This window comes from Toxorhynchites rutilus, chromosome 2 (assembly GCF_029784135.1).
Source record: "Toxorhynchites rutilus septentrionalis strain SRP chromosome 2, ASM2978413v1, whole genome shotgun sequence".
Lineage (NCBI taxonomy): Eukaryota > Metazoa > Arthropoda > Insecta > Diptera > Culicidae > Toxorhynchites > Toxorhynchites rutilus.
Window position 1 is genome coordinate 127,581,797 of NC_073745.1, and position 22,085 is coordinate 127,603,881.

A 22,085-nucleotide genomic window follows, 5' to 3' on the forward strand; every position below is an offset into this window, starting at 1 on the left:
GGTCAAGTTGATCAACTATAAGTTAAATGGGCCAACTTAAATCCTTCTTATGTGGTAGATTCCATCGTCATCTCTACATTCAAGACTGTTCCAAAGAAAGAGGAAATTGATATCGAAAAGATAGAAAAAATAACAATTGAGAGCTTGTTATTTTTTCTATCTTTTCGATTAAATTTGAAAAGAACAACTCTGAAAAATCATAAAGAATTGTTTACATACAATGGAGGACCAGCAGATCAGTTCGGTACTATTAATTCGTGTTTTTTTTGGACAGAAGTATTTTTTTAATGCTAAATCGCTTGGTTCGACTTCCGATGCACTACAACTGCGCGGATTTATTCATGTTATAACTTTTTGTTTTCATTTGTTTACGTGTTTACACTAGAAGTACTGGTTCGATTTGCGATTAATCATTTTAGTACCCTACCGCCATATGAGTGCTGGACCAACTGAACGCGTCTCGTTCCCGAACGGCGGAACGGATCAGTTCACTGTGAGAGCCGCTGTGCGACATCACGACTCCGTACGAATCGTCTCGCTGTTCCGGGTTATACTTTTTTGGTTTGTTTGCTGGTGTTTTTTTTTTCGCGAACATGTTATTATGTTGCTTACTGTTTTGTGTTTTGTTAAACTGACTTCATCACTGAAGTTCTATTAGATGGCAGTAAAATTCTTCCGTTATTATTTCGCGTCCGGGTTTTTTTTTGTTTGGGATGGTAAGCTTGAGAGCCTCCTCTATTTATGTATGTGTTTCCTGTGCGACTGATGGGTTCCCGGTCTCCATCCATCGGACCGCTACCAGTCGTCAAAGTCAAAAGAAACACGGATGACTGTATTAAAATATTTTGTTTTTATTAAAAAATACATTATATTTGCAATATTTTAAAGATCACATTCGCTATCCAAAGAAAACTTAAACTGAATAATGACAGTACTGATTAGTGACAGACATAGTTGTGGTTTGCATTCATGTTTTGTCGCAATTATCTAACTTCTGATTTATAAAACCATAAGTGTTTGTCTTCTTTCTTGCAGTTTTGTTGTATGTTTCGCGAAACTAAAGCTAAATTCTTAAACTTGTATATTTCGACTAAAATACGATTCCTTATAAATGTTATCTCACTTGAAACATTCGTAAAACTAATATCACTCTCGCATATTCTCTCTCGCGTAGCTTTCCTCCTCCTCCTCCTCTTCTCCTGTAAAATTCCCCCTGCCTGTTCTGCACTTGACAGCTGTCAAGTGCACGGCATGGCGGCCGGGTGAAACCTGTTCGGTCACCACCCACTCCCATCCCACTCGTGCAATAGAACAAACGCATTCCCCTTGTATACACGTCAATCTGCTTTCTTCTCTCGCTTATCGTTCATAGTTTTGTTCACTAGTTGATAAAATAGTGTTAATCATCTTGTAATTGCAGGAAAAATAAATGTTTCCTTCTACTAAATAGGGATTCAAAAGAATAAGCATATTATCGTTAAACTAAACAGTGTTCCAAATCGTGTATCGTGGATTTCTCTTACAGGTAAAATGTAAGAATGAACTTCTAGAATGTCTGTTAACTAAGAAAAAAAACTCAACTATAATTATGACGACGCCGTTCGATGATTGATCACAAAATAAGACGAACACGTTAACAACGGGTTAACGCGGATAGGAAATAACTGCACAGTTACACATATGTCGTAAGGGTGATTGGGCGATGAAAACAGTTTGTTTGTTTTTTTCCTGTTTGAGTAAGGAAACGCTATGACTGGAAAGTAGAATGCTCTTTTGCAGAAAAATAAGCCATTCCGGATGGCATCTTTCCTTATTCTTTTTTTTTGTTTGTTTCATATAATGTGGCGAATTTTGTTTGCATTCACTAAACTAATTTACACGTTTCTCAAAGTGACTCGGCGATCAATCCCATCCGTTCTCCTTGATCATATGAGCTAGTTCTATGATGTATTTCCCTTCTTTATATTTTTGGCTAGATTCGAAAGCGTGTTCCTAGAAATGAAAAAAAAAGAAAGAAATTAAATGAAAAAAGGGATCCAGAGGGCAATGTCCGATGTGACACGATTGACAACGATATTTACATATTTCCATCCTAGAGGCGTTTTACAGCATTCGCAGTAAATATCGGCTACGGCGTGTAAACCGGTTAGTAGGACGCGTTCTTCGGCCTGGCCACACGCAACGTTGACCCTGCGGAAGTAAGCATTTGTATGATGAAAACAAGAGTATAACCTTCAAAACTAATTAATAAAACATCAAATATCTCACAAAGCTAATCTCAAACATAATTTCGAGGTATAATGTTCGAAGGAAGTCGATTAGCTCAATGCGTTTTGGAGTTAGATCAGAACAATGTACAATTAACAATGTTTAAAAACAGTTTAATAACTTTTTTAAGTAATTCTCAAATGTACACCTAGGAAATTTATGGTGGATATGAAGTAGGGGAACGGAGGGAGTGTAGTCACCCTAAGGAACATGCCCTTTTCCTGTGTCCACATACCACTAAAATTCCCGTTCTTCGAAGAATATTGTAGCTCAACTACAGGGTGGGCCATTTAAAGTGGAAGGATTTGTTTTTGCAATAGCAAAGTAAAGAAGTGGAATTTAAATTTTTTTTTTTTGAAATTAATTTATTTTGGTCCAAGGAGATTTGTTCTAATTACTTTTTGATTATGATATCTCGTAAATGACCGCCTCTGACCTTGACCGCAAAATGTGCCCTTTTTTCGGCATTTTCCATCACTTTGCCCAAAGTTTCGGCCGATATGGCAGCAATTTCTTGTCGGATACTGTCTTTCAGCGCAGCCAGGGTCCTTGGTTTACCAGTGTATACCTTGGATTTTAAATATCCCCATAAAAAAAAAGTCAGGAGGCGTCAAATCAGGTGATCTCGGTGGCCAGTCATAATCGCCGTTTTTCGATATTAATCTTCCGGGGAACATTTCGCGCAATAATTTGTTCGTGGCAGCCGCTGTATGGCATGTAGCGCCGTCCTGTTGGAACCAGTAATTGTCCAATTCATTTTCACGAACAAATGGCGATAAAAAGATGCCTAACTCTTGCGAACGATGGCGACCTGATGTCGATGGAGTCTCTGCAACACTGGCTCGAACGGCATCAATATTCTCGTCGAAACGTCTTGGTCGTTGTCTGGACAGATGACTGGCATTACCAACACTACCAGACGATATAAATTTGGCATATAATCGACGTATAGTGTTGTCTCCAGGCGATGTTTTAACTTTATTTTTATTTTTCCACGCACGTTTAGTTAACACAATTGAGAAGTTATTTTGAATGTACAGCTGAACAATTTCAGCGCGTTGTTTAGGTGTGTATTGTTCCATGGTTAAAATTGTACTGAAATGACGCTTCCCACGCGGTATGACATTTGTTAATCTGACATCTCTGTCAAAAGTTACGGGGTTGCCAGATGCTTCCACTTTAAATGGCCCACCCTGTAATTGTAGTTCAAGATAGTAAGCGGCTTTTATTATGAAAATTGAAAATAGTACATTTTTCATTATTAGAAAAAAGGTTGAAAAATCGAACATTTTTTTTAGTGAGGAAGTAAAGTGGTCACTCGCACATATCACGCTAGAAGAGATAGATTTATGCGTGGCCAAATTTGTTTAAATCATTATTGAAATAGTTGGTACATGTATGAAATGAGCTAGGCCTATTCACCTAGAATCGTAAATGAAATTTTCTCATATTTTTTTTCAACTAAATTCGAAACGCACAAAACTACGGCCGAATGGCTACCGAGAGAAGGAAGGAAAGTATTGAATTAAAGAGACTTTAAACTCTGAGAGTTCATTCGTCTCTTACCGAGAGAGCGTTTTTTGTTTTTATTTATATCTTGACATGCGACAGCTCCACTGTAGTACAGGGTGACTCAAACGTCATGAAATTCTTCAAACATAAGATAACTATCAATAGTTATACTACCACGAAACAAGCTGGTGACCACTTTACCCCACGTGACCACAATACCCCCACTACCCTTACATTCAAAGTGAGGCCTTTTCTAGGGTTTGCCAATGAAGAAACCATTCTATTGGTGCCAATGGTCGATACCTGACTTTTTACTGACTTTTTGTCGAAATTACATGCATAACAGACGACTAGCAGTACACCCAAAATAATTTTTTGACATCCTCATACATTACATTTAATGAGCTTAAAAGTTTCATTTAATGAGATGTCCACCCATACTGGTACAGCGTCTACTTAAGCGAGAGGCGACTTTGTGTATAATATATGCCATAGCAATATACAGCCATTCCATGCCAATCCGACATAGTGATTCTTAGATTTCCATAAAAAGTGGTACTTTTATTTTGAGTCGCACGACATCAGAGCCGCAAAAGTATATTTATCCAAAGAAAACTAACTTATGAGCTTCAATTTAATATGTCGAACATCTGAATCGGTCCAGTAGTTCAAAAGTTATGATTTTTTGTGATGGCAAAAATTAGGAAAAATTGTTTTTTCGAACAATCGATTAAAAAATCATAACTCAAAAACTTCGATATCGAGATATATTATGTAAAAAATCCTCAGCTTTCCAGAAAAAAATAATATTTTTTTAAAAATAGTCACTTTTGGGGAAAAATAGAAAAAATTATTTTTCAGAGTGCACTCTGTCCAGCTTCTATAAGACCAGGTGATGAACTTGCTGCTTTGTGTCATTGTAAACAAACAATGCTTCAATTTATAGTCTAGTGTATAGGTATTGGTGAGTACCATACACTGCATGATTTTCATATATGTGTGTACAAGCGCTGAGCGTAAACGAATGTTTTCGTATTTTCAACTGTCAAGTTTCTATAAGACCAGTTTACATTTTCCGTTGTTTTAGTTGTTTTCATCAATTCAATTTGGAAAATGCCGAAGGGAAAAGTCCTCACGGAGAAAGAAGAGAGACAAATCGATGCATTTCACCAAGAAAATGTTGGTATCAGAGAAATTTCTCGTCGTATTGGACGATCCAATCAAGTAGTGCTCAATTATTTGGCGAATCCTCAAGGATACGGTGAGAAGAAGTGAGTTCCACATAAATCGAAGCTCTGACCGGGATGAGCGGGAAATAGCTAGAACAGGTTCGAATACCTCAAAATCGCATGTGCAAATAAAGCAATATTTCAACTACTTAACTGCTCGGGTGACAATTCGTCAAATTTTGGTAAAAAATCCTCACATAAAGAGGGCTTAAACGGATAAAACTCCTCATCTTACACTATCTCACATCGGAAGACGTCTGAGTTTTGCCAAAGCTCACATGAACCGTGGTGGAGCAAGATATGTCATGACAAAGAATATTTTCAAAAAATACATTTTGTTATATACCCTAACGAAAAGTTCTTCAATGTATAAGTTATCTTCACTGACGAAAAAAGTTCAATTTCGATGGTCCTGATGGTTTCAACGGGTACTGGCGTGATTTACGAAAAAATAAACAGTAGTTTTAACCAGGAATTTTGATGGAGACTCGTGGAAGGCTCAAAATAGCTTCCACATCATTCAAGGATTACATATATGTTCTGAAATTCTCTCTCCTACCGTTTTTGCGTAGATATCGTCACAAAAAAATTACATTCTAGCAAAACAATGCTACTATTCATACCAGCAAGGAAACTAAGCAATAGATTAAGGACCAAAAAGTTATTTTTTTGGACAGACCGGCTCGCTCTCCAGACTTGAATCCTGTACGCAGAATCTACACAGAGGGAAAACGGTACACCACGATTGAAGAACTCAAGGTCGCAATTTCGGAAAAATGGAAAAATATCGAGAAATCCGTTCAGCAGAATTTGGTAAAAAAATTTCCAACACCAATTTTCAAGGTTATTAGTCGAAATGGCAAGGTTACCTATTATTGACATGTAAATCAGCCGACCGTTTTGAATTTACCATTGATAGTACTTATGAATTTTGAAGTGGCCTTATAGAAACTGGACAGGTGAAATTATCGTATTTAAGCACAATAAATAAAAAAAAAACAACTCGTTTGAACGAAATTGGCGTTAAATATACTTTATTCTAAGCATTCAACAATGTATTAATGTATCTTGTTGAAATTCTAGCTGTTTGTGTTGCAACGAAATATAATCAGGGTGGAAAATATGAACTTATAAGCTTAAATTTAATATGTCGATTATCTGAATCGGTTCAGTAGTTTAAAAGTTATGATTTTTTGTAGTGGCAAAAATGGGGAAAAATTGTTTTTTCGAACCATCGATTAATTTTGAAACATCATAACCCAAAAACGAAAAAATTGCATCTTCGATATCGAGATATGTTGTATAAAAAATCCTCAGCTTTTCAGAAAAAATAAACCTTTTTTTTTAAATAGTCAAGTTTGGAATCTAAGAAATACTATATCAGTTTGGCATGGAATGGTTGTATAAGAGAGCAAAATAAGAGACACTTTGCAAATAAATACGTATAAAAGGTAAAAACAAGTTTTTTGCGCTTACGCTCTTTACGCTTTTGTCAACGAAAAAAGCTTCTCTTCCGTGTATACTAGAGTGCCAATGGATGTATTGGAAAAAAGTGACCCTCGAATATTCAAAGCGAACTTGATTAAAAATGTTGATTCCCACGAAAAACTACCCTATGCAAAATATTCGCTCAACCGGACTTCATTCACTAGTGTCGCACAGCGGTCAAAGGATCAACATATTCAATCAAGTCCCGTTTGAAAATTCGAGATGGCTATTTTCATTGGCACTCTAGTGTATATTCATCTCTTCCGTGTGAACTTATATTATTTAATTTCATTTCATAAAGTAGTGTAATATTCTCGTGCATTGGTATGACAGTACCAGTGATTATGTAGAAAGCGCGGTTGTGTGGAGTAGCCTTACAACCCAGGTTTCGATCCTTGCTTGTCATCGTTTGGTTTTTTTTGGTACAATTCCAAGCTGACATTCAGTCTGAAAGAATTAAAGGTTTGCTCCACAGCTCCACACATACAAACCTCAGCGTCCTCAGCGCTTTATGACCCGTTCCATGAGGTTATGCACCAAAGAACCAAATTTCAAATCTACACCCAAAGTTAATTTTTAGCACATGTTATGGCATCCCAATTTATTACATCAAATGAGCTGAAAAATAACAGAAAATTTTCTACTCCCAATACATGTATATCATTTGTATAATATATGTGCTAGAGCTAATATGAGCGAGCGAAACAGGAGACACATTCAAATGAAAGCATATAAAAGCTTTTCGTACAGTTTGTCAAATACGCGGCCCAGACAGAGAAAGATATATTCTCGTTCATGTTCTTCTTTATCCTCTTAGAAAACACTTTTCAACTTCATTTTATGATGAAGTGTAATATTATCACGCTTCCATATAACAGCGCTGGCAGCTATATGGATAGCGCGGTCGTGTGAAATAGCTTTGCATTCCAGCCGGTCTTGGTTTGATCCCCATTGACGTCGTATGGACTTTTTTTGGCACAATCCCAATTGAAATGAGAAAAGAAAACAGAGATATTCGGACTTTATTTACTGAGAAGTCTGCTAGCATACATACAAACTATTTTTAAGCTTTTAATACAGCTCATTTTTTGCGCATTTGACCCTCCAGCACACGAAATGTCATAATTTCTGCCAAAGATGATGATTTTCTGCCAACGCTAGTTTGGGTTCATGTGAGCTTTGGCAAAACTCAGACGTCTTCCGAGGTGAGATGGTGTAAGATGAGGAGTTTTAACCTTTTAAGCCATCTTTATGTGAGTATTTTTTACAAAAATATGATGAATTGTCACCCGAGCAGTTAAGTAGTTGAAATATTGCTCTATTTGCACATGCGATTGTGAGGTATTCGAACCTGTTCTAGCTTTTTCCAGCTTATCCTGGTTGGAGAGCTTCGATTTATGTGGAACTCACTTCTTCTTACCGTATCCTTGAGGATTCGCCAAATAATTGAGCACTACTTGATTGGATCGTCCATTCGGACGAGAAATTTCTCTGATACCAACATTTTCTTGGCGAAATGTATCGATTTGTCTCTCTGCTCTCTCCGTGAGGACTTTTCCCTTCGGCATTTTCCAGATTTAATTGATCAAAACAACTAAAACAACTTTGCACGGAAGGTTTGTGCCGATTCCGTTCCCGTACAAAAAATTGTTTGAGATATTTTACAAAATAGGTGCGATCTTGATTCCGAGTTTTCGACGGTAGAACTCTCTCTTGCTCTGCTTTTATGTAACAATTCTGCTCCGGGATCGGATAGAATTAAGTTCAACTTGCTAGAAAACCTCCCTGTTGTGACAAAACATCGCTTGTTCAATTTATTCAATCGGTTTCTGGAGCATAATATTGTTCCAGATGATTAGAGACAAATACGAGTTATAGCTATTCAAAAACCCGGAAAGCTTGGAGAAAATGATCTTGTTTCGCCTTGATCGATGGGTTGAAACGAATGGCCTACTCTTAGATACACAATATGGGTTCCGCAGGGGCAAGGGGACGAATGATTGTCTTGCGATGCTTTCTTCAGAAATTCAAATTGCTTGCGCCGAAAAAAAAAATACTCTAGTATTCTAGGACATAAAGGGGGTCTTTGATTTTGTTTCAATAGAGGTTTTGTCAGATAAATAACACTCTCGGAGTTTACCGCCTCTTTTGAATAATATGTTATATAATTTGCTTTGTGAGAAACATTTGAACTTTTCTCACGGAGATTCGGCAGTAAGTCGGTTCCCTTACATGGGCCTCCCCCAGGGCTCATGTTTAAGCCCCCTTTCGTTCAACTTCTATGTAAGCGACATCGACAATTGCCTTACACATAATTGCAGCCTAAGACAACTTGCAAATGATGGAGTGGTGTCTGTCGTAGGATCAAACGAATCCGACCTGCAAGAACCCTTACAAGATACTTTGAACAATTTTTGCAACCTGGGCCATTGGGTTAGGGATCGAATTCTCCACGGAGAAAACAGAGATGGTGGTTTTTTCTAGGAAGTATAAACTAGCAAAACCAAAGGTCCAACTTTTGGGTAAACCGATCACTCATGCTATGTCATTCAAGCATCTTGGGGTCTGGTTCGACTCCAAATGTACTTGGGGGGCCCATATTAGGTATCTGAGTAAAAAATGTCAACAATGAATAAACTTTCTCCGTACAATTACCGGCACCTGGTGGGGAGCCCATCCCGAAGATCTTATAATGTTGTATCGAACAACTATTCTGTCAGTGATAGAGTATGGCAGTTTCTGTTTTCAATCAGCTGCCAAAACACACCTCATTAAACTCGAGCGAATTCAGTATCTTGTTCTCCGTATTGCTTTGGGATGTATGCCTTCAACGCATACCATGAGTCTCGAGGTTTTGGCACTGTCCATGAAGCAGGATATCCATGGAATTTCAAATTATCTTCGATCGGGGATCGTTCCAACGATGTTCGGTGCAAAGTATGGGCGTGTCAATTGTGATAATATGTACTTTACTGATGGGTCCTCTATGAATGAGTCTACAGGATTTGGAGTGTTCAACGTATTTTTTAGCACCTCACACCTCATATATTGCTGAATTGGCAGCGATATACTGGGTGCTGGACAGCGTCGCCTCACGACCTGTTGAACACTATTACATTGTAACGGATAGTCTTAGCTCTGTCGTAGCTATCCGTTCAGTAAGGCCGGAAAAGCACTCGCCGTACTTCCTTGAGAGAATACGATAAATTTTGAGTGCTTTAACCAGACGCTGTTATGTCATCACCTTTGTCTGGGTCCCTTCACATTGCTTCATTCCGGGTAATGAGAGGGCTGACTCATTAGCATAGGTGGGTGCGATTGAAGGCGACATTTATCAGCGTCAAATCGCCTTCAATGAATTTTACTCTTTAGTCTGTAAAAATACAATCGTTAACTGGCAACGCAAAGGGAACGAAGATGAATTGGGCCGGTGGCTCCACTCAATTATCCCTGAGGTTAGCCTCAAACCGTGGTTCAAAAGTCTGGACTTGAGTCGGAACTTTATTCGCACCATCTCTCGACTCATGTCCAATCACTGTTCGTTAAACGCGCTACTTTTTCGTTTTAATCTTGCCGGCAGCAATCTCTGCGTTTGTAGCCATGATTACCACGACATCGAACACGTTGTTTGGTCGTGCGAGTTTTATCTTGTCGCCAGATCGAATTTAGTAAATTCTCTTCGGGCCCGAGGAAGGCAGCCCAATGTGCCAGTGAGAGATGCGTTGGCTCGGTTAGACTTTGATTACATGTCCCAAATATATGTTTTCCTTAAAGCTATCGATCTTCGAGTGTGATTGTTCTTACATTCATTTCCCCTTCTTTTCGTCCTTCGCGATCTATCGGTTCCCTTCCTACTAACATTAGAAGAAGTCAAATTGTAAATACATATCAGATGTAAGGATAGTTTTAAGAACTGAGTGTGATGTGTAGGTGTGAATGAGAATGTAAATGTTAGTGTGCGTGTGAACATTGTTATAATGTCCTTACATCCCATCGTTTTCCTAATGAAAATGTGTCACCTTTCTAAACTCGAGTCGACCGCGAGTAATCGGTTTCCTATTTTATTCACCATAGAATTAAGGAAACGTGTTAATATATTCTAGTAAAAGTATATTTAAGAGTTTGGCTCCTTTAACTTTATAACTGAGCCTGTAGAAATAAACGGATTATTAAAAAATAAATAAAAGAAGAACGAAACTATAGGTAATACTAATGGATTTTCTAAAGAAGATGTTCACTAATTTAATCACGTCTCTGTCTTTACAGCGTATGTTTACTCTCAATTTTTACCCACGATACTTTTTAGTGAAATCTAGATGATAAAAAGTGATCTTCACAGATCATAAATCCATCTTCTTCAAAGTCTGCCATTTTCGCACATTGGTGCATAGAGTAGATCAATTATAGGGAAACTTCTACATGATATTTTCGACCGTGACGCAAAGCTGACTTTCGACCAGGTTATTTAAATTGCCTATATTGGAAACATGTCGTGTTTCTTCATTTTTGCTTATTTTTGCTGATAAGATCTCTCTTAAATATTCAATATTTAAAACTGCACCTGTTTCTGATCATCATCGAGGAACAGTGGGATCTCACATACTGAGAATGCTTCAGACAACATAAATCCAATAGTTTTGTTGTGTACATCGATTCGAACAACAGTTCAAACAACGGTCGCCACGAATCGTAAATGCAAAAATGCATTGAGCCGGTTAACAACCGATCAAAAACCATTGATTTGTGCTAGCTATTTAAATTGTTGATGCTTATAATTAATACCGCAAGATGATACTTACACCGAATTGAACAGATACGCCCGTCCCTGGCTCCCCTGGAACGATTTTGATATTAGCTCATCGTGACTAGCTAGATGTGCCCGACAGTGGACACAGGAATACGTTCGGTTGGCTGGCGGTAGATAGGCTTGGAACGTTTTCACCATATTGCCACTTCCTGACGTTGATGACGACGATGATTGCCCGTTTGCGTGCCTTTCGGTGGCCGCTTCCTGTGGTGATTTGTGTTTGACAATGTTACAGAAGGTAGGATACCGAAACAAAAGAGGAAAAGAAAAAAAGAAAGAAAAACAGGAAATCGTATTCAGAGAGCGTTACTTTGCACAGGAAAGGGAGAAATACAGTCAATGTTGTAATCGTGCCAAAAAAATTGAATGCAACGAATCAAACAAAAGCAAAAATGGACCCATCTTTTGTACCTGGGTTGGATCGTGTTCTCGAATCGAATCCAGGCCGAAAGTGGTGTTTAAAACTAGATGGATAATGGAATGGCGCCCAATACTAGAGCGGTTGGGTTGACGATTGTTTGGTTAGTGATGTGAAAGAGACACGGACCCGTTCGTTCGAGAGTTCGAGAGATGGCCGTTTTAGTCGATTATTTGCTAGAATTTTTGCTAGGTTAGTAGTAGTGGTTAGTATTTGTTAGCTTAGACCTAGACTAGTGAAAATCGGTTGGCTCTTTACTTCGAAAAGTAGACTAAACAGAGATATGTGCATCCGTCTCCCAAGCACAGCTGCTGAGCACTGCCTCCGGTGATTCTACGTCCCTCCGTTCTTATTCCGTGCGCTATTGACTCTTTCCAATAACCCGATCGGCTACGATACCATCTATCAAAGAGATTTGTTTCTCGTGCAATGGGCTACTTTCAGTTCGATATGAACCAGGACTTCCGTTCACAGCGCATATGATCTGTATCTCTCCACTACTATATACTATTGTTAGTGTTGATGCTTCTGTCTTTCGAGTGTTCAACTTGCTGATTTTCGCTGCCCCAAAACAACGCAACAGGAGAACATGAGTTGGCGTTTCTCTCTTCCGTAATATGTTGTATGGCTGCTGATAACGGATTTATTTTCTAGTGCTCACACGGGTGCTTCTGCCACCGGTCGCTGCTTTTGAAAATCTGAAACAAGATTGAGAAATAACTAGGTTAGGTCGGAGGATACTGTGTACTAGTTGATAAGCGTTATTCCTATAAACATTGATTGGATGAGTGGATTTATGCATGAGTATGCACAGTAATTTATGGGCACATGTATCGTTATCATCGCTCAATCGAAAACTAATAAAAGCTATGGATGTTCTCAACGATGATAACATCAGTTCTGATATAAGACGAAATTGGTACTGAATGCCCATCATAAAATACTTTTTTACGCCATTCTAGTAATTTTTGCATTATGGGCCGAACTGCAATGTCAACAAACAAATTAGCCGTTACTGGTGTGCCAATAAAAAACAATTATAGGAGGTTGTGTCTAAGATACGACCGCATTGTTGACGTAGAACTAGGCTGTTATTTTATATGAGTCGTTCGTTTATAACTTCGAATATTATTTTCAATGCTGTGAAATTATAGAAATAACTGTTTAGCAGAATAGTTTGATCACCCTGAAATGTTTTTTTTTATTGTAGAATCAGTTGACGATAATTGATTGATGATTTACATACAGGAATATAAACACTTCTCATCATTTAGCGCTATTCTCTCTTCTGTTAATATTGCTGGCCTCGAAAAAGGTTGCATTACTTTCTCATGCTCAAGATAAGCGCAGCTGTCATCCTTAGTGGAGAAAGTTTTGCTACTGGCAAGCGAAACCAAATCACATACAATATTCCAGAACGACATTTACTTTGTTGGTGACTAAATAAATGAGATAAACTTTTTCTGTTAATCTAAACAACCTCGAAAACAGTAGCATTGCCTCATTGTGATCAGGATTAGCGCAAATGCAATCCTAGTTGGAGGCAGTTTTGCGACTGGCATGCGAACTCAAATATCTTATTACATTTCAGCATGACATTCGAGATGCTTGGTATTACCCAAATAATTTTTTGGCGCCTCGAGAAAGGCACTCGATCCAGCTCGCCCAGCAACGGTGTTGTCTAGTCGGTGTCTTCACGAAGAAAAATAGTTTGCCTCAGGCAAATATTCCCCTTAATTCTTCTTCTTTTTCTTTGTTCGCGGAGATTTTAAATCTTACGTTTTCCCCTTCGATGCTCGTCCATAAGTTGCTCGATATTGTCGGCAGGGGTAGAAAAGCTCACAAATCAGCAGAACAAATGTATGGGAAAATGGAAACGCTTATAGTTTTTCTTGAATTTTAACCATTTACACACCAGGGGATTGTAAAGTGTAGTCGTGAATCGTCATAATCCGTTCACGGCAAAAAATAGTTATTAACGTTAACTTTATTTCAGTAAAACGAGACCTGTTTTCTGATTTGGCACCCTTAATGAAAGACGTAGTTCTACGTCAAAAATGGTGTATTGAGATGGTTATGAAACGTAGAATAATGGTTCTCCAGCTGGCAATCATACGTCAGCGGCAGCGCTCGAGGCGGAATCGTTTTCAAGGGAGAATTGTGAATGAACAATGTCGAACCACATCGAAATTTTGATCGGTTTATGATTTCTTATTATAAACACCGCGTCTAACTCCGCGTATTTATTTTTTTTTATTTTATGCGTTCACAACAATGGTGGATATAGAAATACAGAATCATCTGTGGCTGCATTATGTTTGTGTTCACAAAATAATGGCACATAATGGCACAAATTTCGACATATGGTCAGCTTGTGTATTGTTCTTGCGAGAACAATAATGGATCAAGAATATAGTATCTTTAGCTGCTTCCTCAAAATCACTCACTACTAAAAACTAACAACTGAAAAAAAAACAAATACAGGTCGGACTCGATTATCCGGAGACTCGATTATCCGAAGTACTTTATTTTTGATTTTCGGAAATTTTGAATAATTTGTATAATAATTCCATATTGAATAGCTAATATGGTTATCAAATGAAAGGGCTTGACTAGTAGAGTGCAGTTATTTATGAAAAATGCAAATCCAAAATGGCGGATTTCACATTTTCACAGAACCCCATCAATATGGGTATCAAATGGAAGGGCTTGACTAGTAGAATGCAGTTATTTATGAAGAATGCAAATCCAAGATGGCGGCCACTACAAAATGGCGGATTTCATATTTTCTCAGAACCCCATCAATATGAGTATCAAATGAAAGGGCTTGACCAGCAGAATACAGTTATTTATGAAAAATTCTAATCCAAGATGGCGGCCACTGCAAAATGGCGGATTTCATATTTTCTCAGAACCCCATCAATATGTGTATCAAGTGAAAGGGCTTGACCAGTAGAATACAGTTATTTATGATAAAATGTTGGGTTCAAAATGGTCATATACTGAAGTATACTGATGATACAGATAATTTACTAAAAACTAGTTTAATGTACTAAAAGCTAAAAAATAATTGGACAAGTACCAGTTAGTAGTTATCACATCCGTTCCTTCATTAATTAAGGACAATGATGAGACTAAAATAAAATCTTGGGGTATATGATGAAACAACTAACTGTGGATAATGACAATCCAACGTTTATTTCTTACCTGAATTTCTTCGGAATATTTTCATGATGTACTGTCAAGAAATTGTATTAGTCAAATCATCTCATTTGATACCGCTATCGAGGGATTGCAAAAAATACATAATCGACCATTTGGTGCTGCGACCTTTTAGAATTTATGTTGTTTATTATGTTTCGTGTTCTCCAAGGCATGTCATTTAGCCATTTTTAGCGACGGTCAAATTGAATTTTTCAAGATCATGGAATACGTAGTTTTATAATGACAGTAGAATTGAAGGTGTCATCCAAATTTCAGATCAATCAGTCAACAGGAACGGGTTCAATTTTCTGTTAATGTGGAACAACCCTACAGACATTCAAACATACATACAAACAGTTCAAGCTGAATGAAGCCATTTAAAAAGTAATTAGTTGTTTGGGAACTGCGGCCATTTTGGAGTTGGAGTTTCATGGTCTGCTATGTTCTACCAATCGAGAACTTTCTGAATATTGATGAGGTTTCGAAAAAAAAATATATGGAGCCTTTTTGTGGTGGCGGACATTTTGGATTTGCATTTTTCATAAATTACTGTATTCTACTAGTTAATCCCTTTCTTTTGATATACATATTGATGGGGTTCTGGGAAAATATGTAATCCGCCATTTTGTAGCGGTCGCCATCTTTGATTTACATTTTCCATAAATGATTGTGTTCTACTGGTCAATGGAATGGTCGATGGAATTTTGAAAAAATATATACATAATCCGCCATTTTGTAGCGGCTGCCATCTTGGATTTTCAAGATCATGGATTACGCTCTTTTATAATGACACCAGAGATAAAGATGTGTTCCAAATTTCAGATCAATCGGTCAACAGGAAGGGGGTTAAATTTCTATTAATGTTGTACAGCGCTACATACAAAGTTACAAAGTCACAAACATACAAACGGGTCAACCTAGATAAAACCGTTTGATAAATAAGTGCAAATTATAATTATATTATGTTTACCGAAAGAAAATTCTTTTTTTTCATGACTAGATTATCCGGAGGATTCGATTATCCGATTCGATTTCAAATTCGTTCACTGATTCCGGGTTAAAAGTGCCATCAAAGTGCAGCTCACCGCTCCGAGACGAGAATTCATTGTATTCGTAATTGGAGTGTATAGGCTATGGTAATAAAGTTTGAAAGCTTAACACAATTAAATACTCAGGGTTGCCTTGAACTTCAAACTAATCAATACTCTCGATTTGGGACAATGATCAAACAAATCCTTTCACGGTCGCCATGAAATGTTCTCAGGATTTTTTGGAGTGAAGAATTTTTCAAGAATAATAATTGGTGTAATGAAATTTTGTATAAGACTATCTTCTCTTCTTCTTCTTCTTTTTCTTCTTAAATGGCACTAACGTTCCTAGAGGAACTTCGTAGTCTCAACGTAGTATCACTTGCATCATTTTTATTAGTAATTAGTTGAGATTTCTATGCCGAATAACACGCCTTGAATGCATTCTGAGTGGCAAGTTCTAGAATACTCGTGACCACAGTGCAAGTCAGAGGAAATTTCTTTGACGAAAAATTTCCCCGACCAGAACGGGAATCGAACCCGAACTACCGGCATGTTAGATGTGACGAACTATCTTCTCACATTTACAAAATTGCTTAACACTGAACATGTACGAAATAATAAAAGATTTCGATCACTAATTGGACTATTTCTTAATAGTCGCAAAGATGCTTGCACCAATTGATGAGAAATATCTCTGCGCATATATAACATTAAAAAAATATTTTGAGATAAATTTTTGAATAATTTTAAGATGTCAAGCATTATCTATACGTGCTAAATTCCTCGTTTTGATTAATCAAATTTTACTCCTTTGTATCGACCAATAAGAATAACAGTGGGATACAATTTAAATGCATCCATACCACTGTGAAAATAAACGTAGCTATCCGCCGTGCATATTATTCTATCCAAGGGAAATAAGAGGAAAATAAGACGCCATATAAATTTTGGCGTCACAACAACATCAGTAGAGGGATCTCAGCAGTACCAGAGCCAAACTGTTGTCCAGAGAAGATCCATCAGTCTCCGCTCCGCTGTCGATCCAACATACACAGCGGTGCAAAACTGTTTGATTGAGATATCGTTTCATAATATGGAATAATGATGCTAATGGTGGGACAAGATATAACCGCCGAAAACTAGAATGAATCAACAATTATCAGCTGCATGAACTAAGGTCACTTTAAGGTTAGGACCGTTTAAGACCATTCACTAAACAATTTATTCAAAGAGTCCGATCCATTATAATGTAATATCCGAAATAATAAGAAGCAAATTGATTTTTATATATTTTTTTATTATTTTCTTGTGTTGATTTAGCAGTGATTCGGGCTTATTGTTGACTTATTGCGATCGATTATTTAATTTTAGCGATTTCGTGTTTTGTTTCCGGGTTAAAAAACAATGTGCTTCAAAGTGGAACAAACTCAAAGCCAGATGTAAATGGTGTATTTTCCAGATGTGAGAGCTTTTTACTTAGGTTGGAAACTAAAGGTAAAAATTCATTCCCAAAAACTTTTTTCACTTTCAAATTTTCACTCAATATCATTTGATAAATTCGAACAAATATAAATAAAACAATATATTTAAATATTGGTGTTGTCCTACTTTTCGCCGGTTATGTCCCCGATATTTCAAAAATTTTGAATGTTTCCAGGAAATTTCTAGTTAAATAAGGGTCAATACTGCGTGTGTTAGAATTCTCTCAGAGAATAATTTTCATCAAATTCTAACAGGTTAAAACTTCGTTCGGGCCTACTAATCTGATAAATAGTAAATTGTTTGTGGACACAATACATTCTTCATCGCGGTTTACCTTAAACTGGTTTCACTTCTGAAAGTACACTACGATTTTGTACGACGATTTCGTTGTTTCCATTTCAAAGACTACAAAATTATTGCAAGAATATTTAGTGCAAATTTAGTGTGAAACATCAAAATTAGTGGATTTAAATAACATTTTGGAAGTAAAATACATACAAGTTAATGTCTCATAAGGTGCTATTATTAATTTTATCACAAAAACCCTTTGAAAAATAGATTGTTTCTATCAATTAAATTGAAGCTCTTGTTGAAATATTACAATTTTTTATAAGCCACTAGCAGAGCCACTAGCTGAGCCACTAGCGCAAGTCCAATGAGTCCAATCGCAGAACTGTTCATTGATTGATCTTCTAATCGACCCCGTTGAATTTACCTTTTAGTATAAAATTGCTAGTACTTCTACCAAACTCATCATTATAATATTAGATTATTTTCAGACGCAATTCTCGTTCCAGATTTTTCGACCACTTGCAGTTAACATGTTTCTCCGTTACATGGAATAAATGTTTGATACAGAAAATATGATAGAATAAAGACAGACCCTTCCCCTCTTCTCTCCTTAGAGAGGGGGGAGGAGTGTCTATTCATCATAGAAACGTTTCGTGCCCCCTAAAATCTTCACATGCCAAATTTGGCTCCATTTGCTTGATTAGTTTTCGAGTAATGCAGAAATTTGTGGTTCCTTTGTATGGCAGCTCCCCTTAAGAGAGGTGGAGGAGTGTCTAACCACCATCGAATAATTTTTTACACTCTAAAACCTCCACATGCCAAATTTGGTTTCGTTTGCTTGATTAATTCTCAAGTAATGCAGAAATTTGTGTTTCCTTTGCGTGGCAGTATACAATCCCCCCCCCCTCTCCCTTAGAGAGGGGGGGGGTGGAGTGTTTAACCACCGTGAAAACATTTATTACGCCCTAAAACCTGCATATACCTAATTTGGTTTCGTTTGCTTGATTAATTCTCGAGTAATGCAAAAATTTCTGTTTAATTTGTATGAGAGCCCACCCCTTAGAGAGAGGAGAGGAGTATCTAACCAACATAGAATCATTTATTGTACCCTAAAACCTCCACATGCCAAATTTCGTTTCATTTACTGGATTTATTCTCGAGTAGTACAAAAATTTGTGTTCCATTTTCATGGCATATTAGATATATTTCAGAGAATTTATCATTTGATTGGCGTGCAAAACATTAAAATTCGTTCGTGGTCGAAATAGTTATTCACGTTAACTTTATTTCATAAAAACGTGACCTATTTTCTGATGCCACGTAGTCATACGTCAAAATAATTTTTTTAGTAGAATTGGCCAAAAAACTGATGTACACCCGGCTCTCGGATTAGAATCGGCCATTTTCAACCACGTTTTTGACGTGGGATTGCCCAAAAATAGATAGCTTGAAAATGAGTTATTATGCTATGCAACAAATCCATCATTCGTTCACGCAAGCGACGACAATCAGTAGAATTAATTTCTCTTAGATGGTACTAACGTTCCTAGAAGATCTTTGCAGTCACAGCGTAGTGTACCTTGCGTCGTTCTTAGGCAGTATTTAGTTAAAATTTCCATGCCTAATAACACGCCTTAAATATATTCTGAGTAGCATACATGTGAATACGTATTTTACCAGTACAAGTCAGTAGCACTTTTTTGGAGAAAGCACACCCGAACAATACAATAACAGTATTACAATATGTGTGACGCTAACCACTCGGTCATGGGAACCAGCTGCGAAATAAACTTTGAGTACCATAAATTCAAAGTCCAGAAAATGTTTGAATAAAATTAATTCGTGTCACGTTTAAATCCTTTAAATATGCGCATTTGCATATATAGAATTGTTATATTGGGTACGCAATAAACGAAATGCGTAAGCTCTCGCAAATAATGATGCCCCCACCAAACCGCAATTTGTAATTATAACTACACAATAAATACATAAATCAACTAGGTTCGGTTGAGTCGGGAATGTCTGCAGTAACAACACAGAAGCCGTTCATTGAAAAGTATCACACTTCCCAATTCGGGATAAATAACTGTGCTTCCGCAAAGCGAATGTCTCTGAACTGTGCCGAAAACAGTTTCGAGGCGAATGTATCCAATGCGCATTTAGAGTTCATGACATACAAAAACAACAGTAAACCTACCATCGAGCACTTGCTTCACAGAGGGTGGGGGAATCGGAAAACATCACCAGCAAAATCCTAATCTCATTATCTCAAACTTTCTCTGCGGAAAAAGCTACTCGTCAATGGTTTTAACAAAACAAAACAAAAAAAACACTATAGCTTAACGGTTCACTCCGCTTCTTCTTCTTGCTTTATTTTGTCTTATTGGCCCCGGCAGTATGTATGGCCTCTCTTTGTCCGTGTTCCTTCCCTTCTTTCCTTCTAGGGATCAACAGTTAATGAACGCCACAGAGAGTAAAATAACACGAGAACAACTCAATAACCGAAATCACAAACGGCGAACAAATTATCACTTCTTTCACTGCAAGACCACGGCTAACCAAATTATTACGATTTGCTCCACATTCACTGAATCACGAAATCCCTAATATTATTACGCGTCATCTTTCAACAAGGCACACGACAAAGCGTACTAGGCGATGCTGCTTAAACGCGACTACTCTAACTTCCCAAGGGAGGGCGGGGGTACCTTCTCCTGAATGCGCAAAATGCAGACTAGCTGTTTCTTAGTTTCGCTTCTTGAGCTTGAATGTTGTCTCGCGTAACATCTGGCGCGTACTATTGGTTGGATGGCCAAGAAAACAAGTCAGTACCACTATCCCCAGCAACCACAGAGAGCAACGACGACGACGACGACTACGACGCCATCGACGGCGATACTAAACAACGACAACGACGAAGACGGCGACGACAACATCAACATCACGGTAAAAACCAGAATAAGAAGAAAACATGTAAACAAAATTAGAAGCCCGTTGTGTTTGCTGAAAACATCGTGTAATTGTAAACCACGGTTTGTTTACGGCAACAGCTGGTACCGATATGGAAGCGGTCCTTCGCTCGTTTGGGCCCCACTGGTCTACTGCAAATGTTGCTGACAGCCACACTCACTCACTCTCTCTCCCGCACCCACTCCGGCTGCCGCTTTGCCGCGAGTTGTTGCGCCTGCTGCTAGTTGTTGCGATGAGGGCTGTTATACATACCTACTAACATCACACCGACAACGCGAGTCGTCGAATGTCGTCGTGCGGGCGTAGAGAAAACTACGGCAACCCGTGTTCTATATTGTGATTAACCACATATATACGTGTGGGGTAGTAACTAGGGAGGATAAATGATTTCACTTGAACAGCCAGTCAGCTTTCGTGCGGAGGAAAAATAACGTTATTAGAATAACGTGTTCGTTGGTTTTTGGTTGTTCGGTTTTTTTTCTAATGTGGGACACACAAGAAATGAAAACAGATTGCGCCTACCTGTAATGTTTTCGCATACAAAGTGCGTTTTAGGGTAAACAGAACATTTCCATAAACGAAGAACGAAGATTTATTTATTTAGATTAGCAAATGTCAACAGACCTAACGTTTTTACCCTAATCATCATATTGAAATTATATATTAATGTTATCTTTAAATTCTCCATCTGTTATGATTTCTTATAACAACAGGGCAATGTAAAAGCGACAGAATAGTGCTTTTCAAAAGAGACATATGACAGTCGAATCAGGAACTACAACGTTTGAACGCACTGCACATACTCATAACCATAATAAGTTCGTAAAGATGAATGATACAGGAAGTTGTGCGAGCACAAAACACGACGACGAGCCTTAAAACTATTCAACCGACAGTCGCTTAAAAACTTGAAAACCAGTCAACCGGACAGTCGATATTCGATGAAATGAGGTCGGAAGTGAATAACCTATTGGTTACACCGCTACGATAAGATCATGATTTTAATTCGATTAATTAGTAACGAGTTTATGAACTCGATAAGTATTGAAGGTCTTCAAACGTATCTTGAAGATAATCTAACAGAAAAGGTAGACTAAAATCACCTAGAAGGGCTTGTAATTTTTCTCATTCTTTCATGTCTAAAATAGCTTCCGACATTCGGAATGACAACTTCGAATAACGTTTTAAAAACCGGTCTGCTGATTCGTCCATGATATGTGGTTGCACTGGCAAACGGAGTTAGTGGACATCTGTTGACAAAAGAAGGAGGAGATAACCAAATTGTTTTAAAAACAAAATGTTTGTTTTTTGTCGGTGGAGTGTCCGTCTTACCCGACTTGATTAGTATTTTATTTTCGTCAATATTTTTGGAGTAAAAATGAGAA

General features: G+C 37.7%; 1 protein-coding gene across 8 annotated transcripts in view; it reads right to left on the reverse strand.

The window, feature by feature from the left end:
* Positions 1-831: 831 nt before the first annotated feature.
* LOC129764172 (protein yippee-like) overlaps positions 832-22,085 on the reverse strand; it is a 318,646-nt gene continuing 297,392 nt past the window's right edge. For 5 of the 8 annotated variants that reach the window (XM_055763016.1, XM_055763017.1, XM_055763015.1 and 2 more), the window contains 4 exons: positions 11,981-12,420; positions 11,297-11,508; positions 2,082-2,190; positions 832-1,992 (listed from right to left, as the gene is read on the reverse strand). In XM_055763016.1, coding sequence (XP_055618991.1) covers positions 1,903-1,992; positions 2,082-2,190; positions 11,297-11,508; positions 11,981-12,013 — 444 coding nt within the window. In that variant the 5' untranslated portion in view covers positions 12,014-12,420 and the 3' untranslated portion in view covers positions 832-1,902. Of the gene's footprint in view, positions 1,993-2,081; positions 2,191-11,296; positions 11,509-11,715; positions 12,421-19,927; positions 20,634-22,085 lie in introns of those variants that run through there. The other 3 variants (XM_055763020.1, XM_055763013.1, XM_055763019.1) reach the window with 3 other exon arrangements.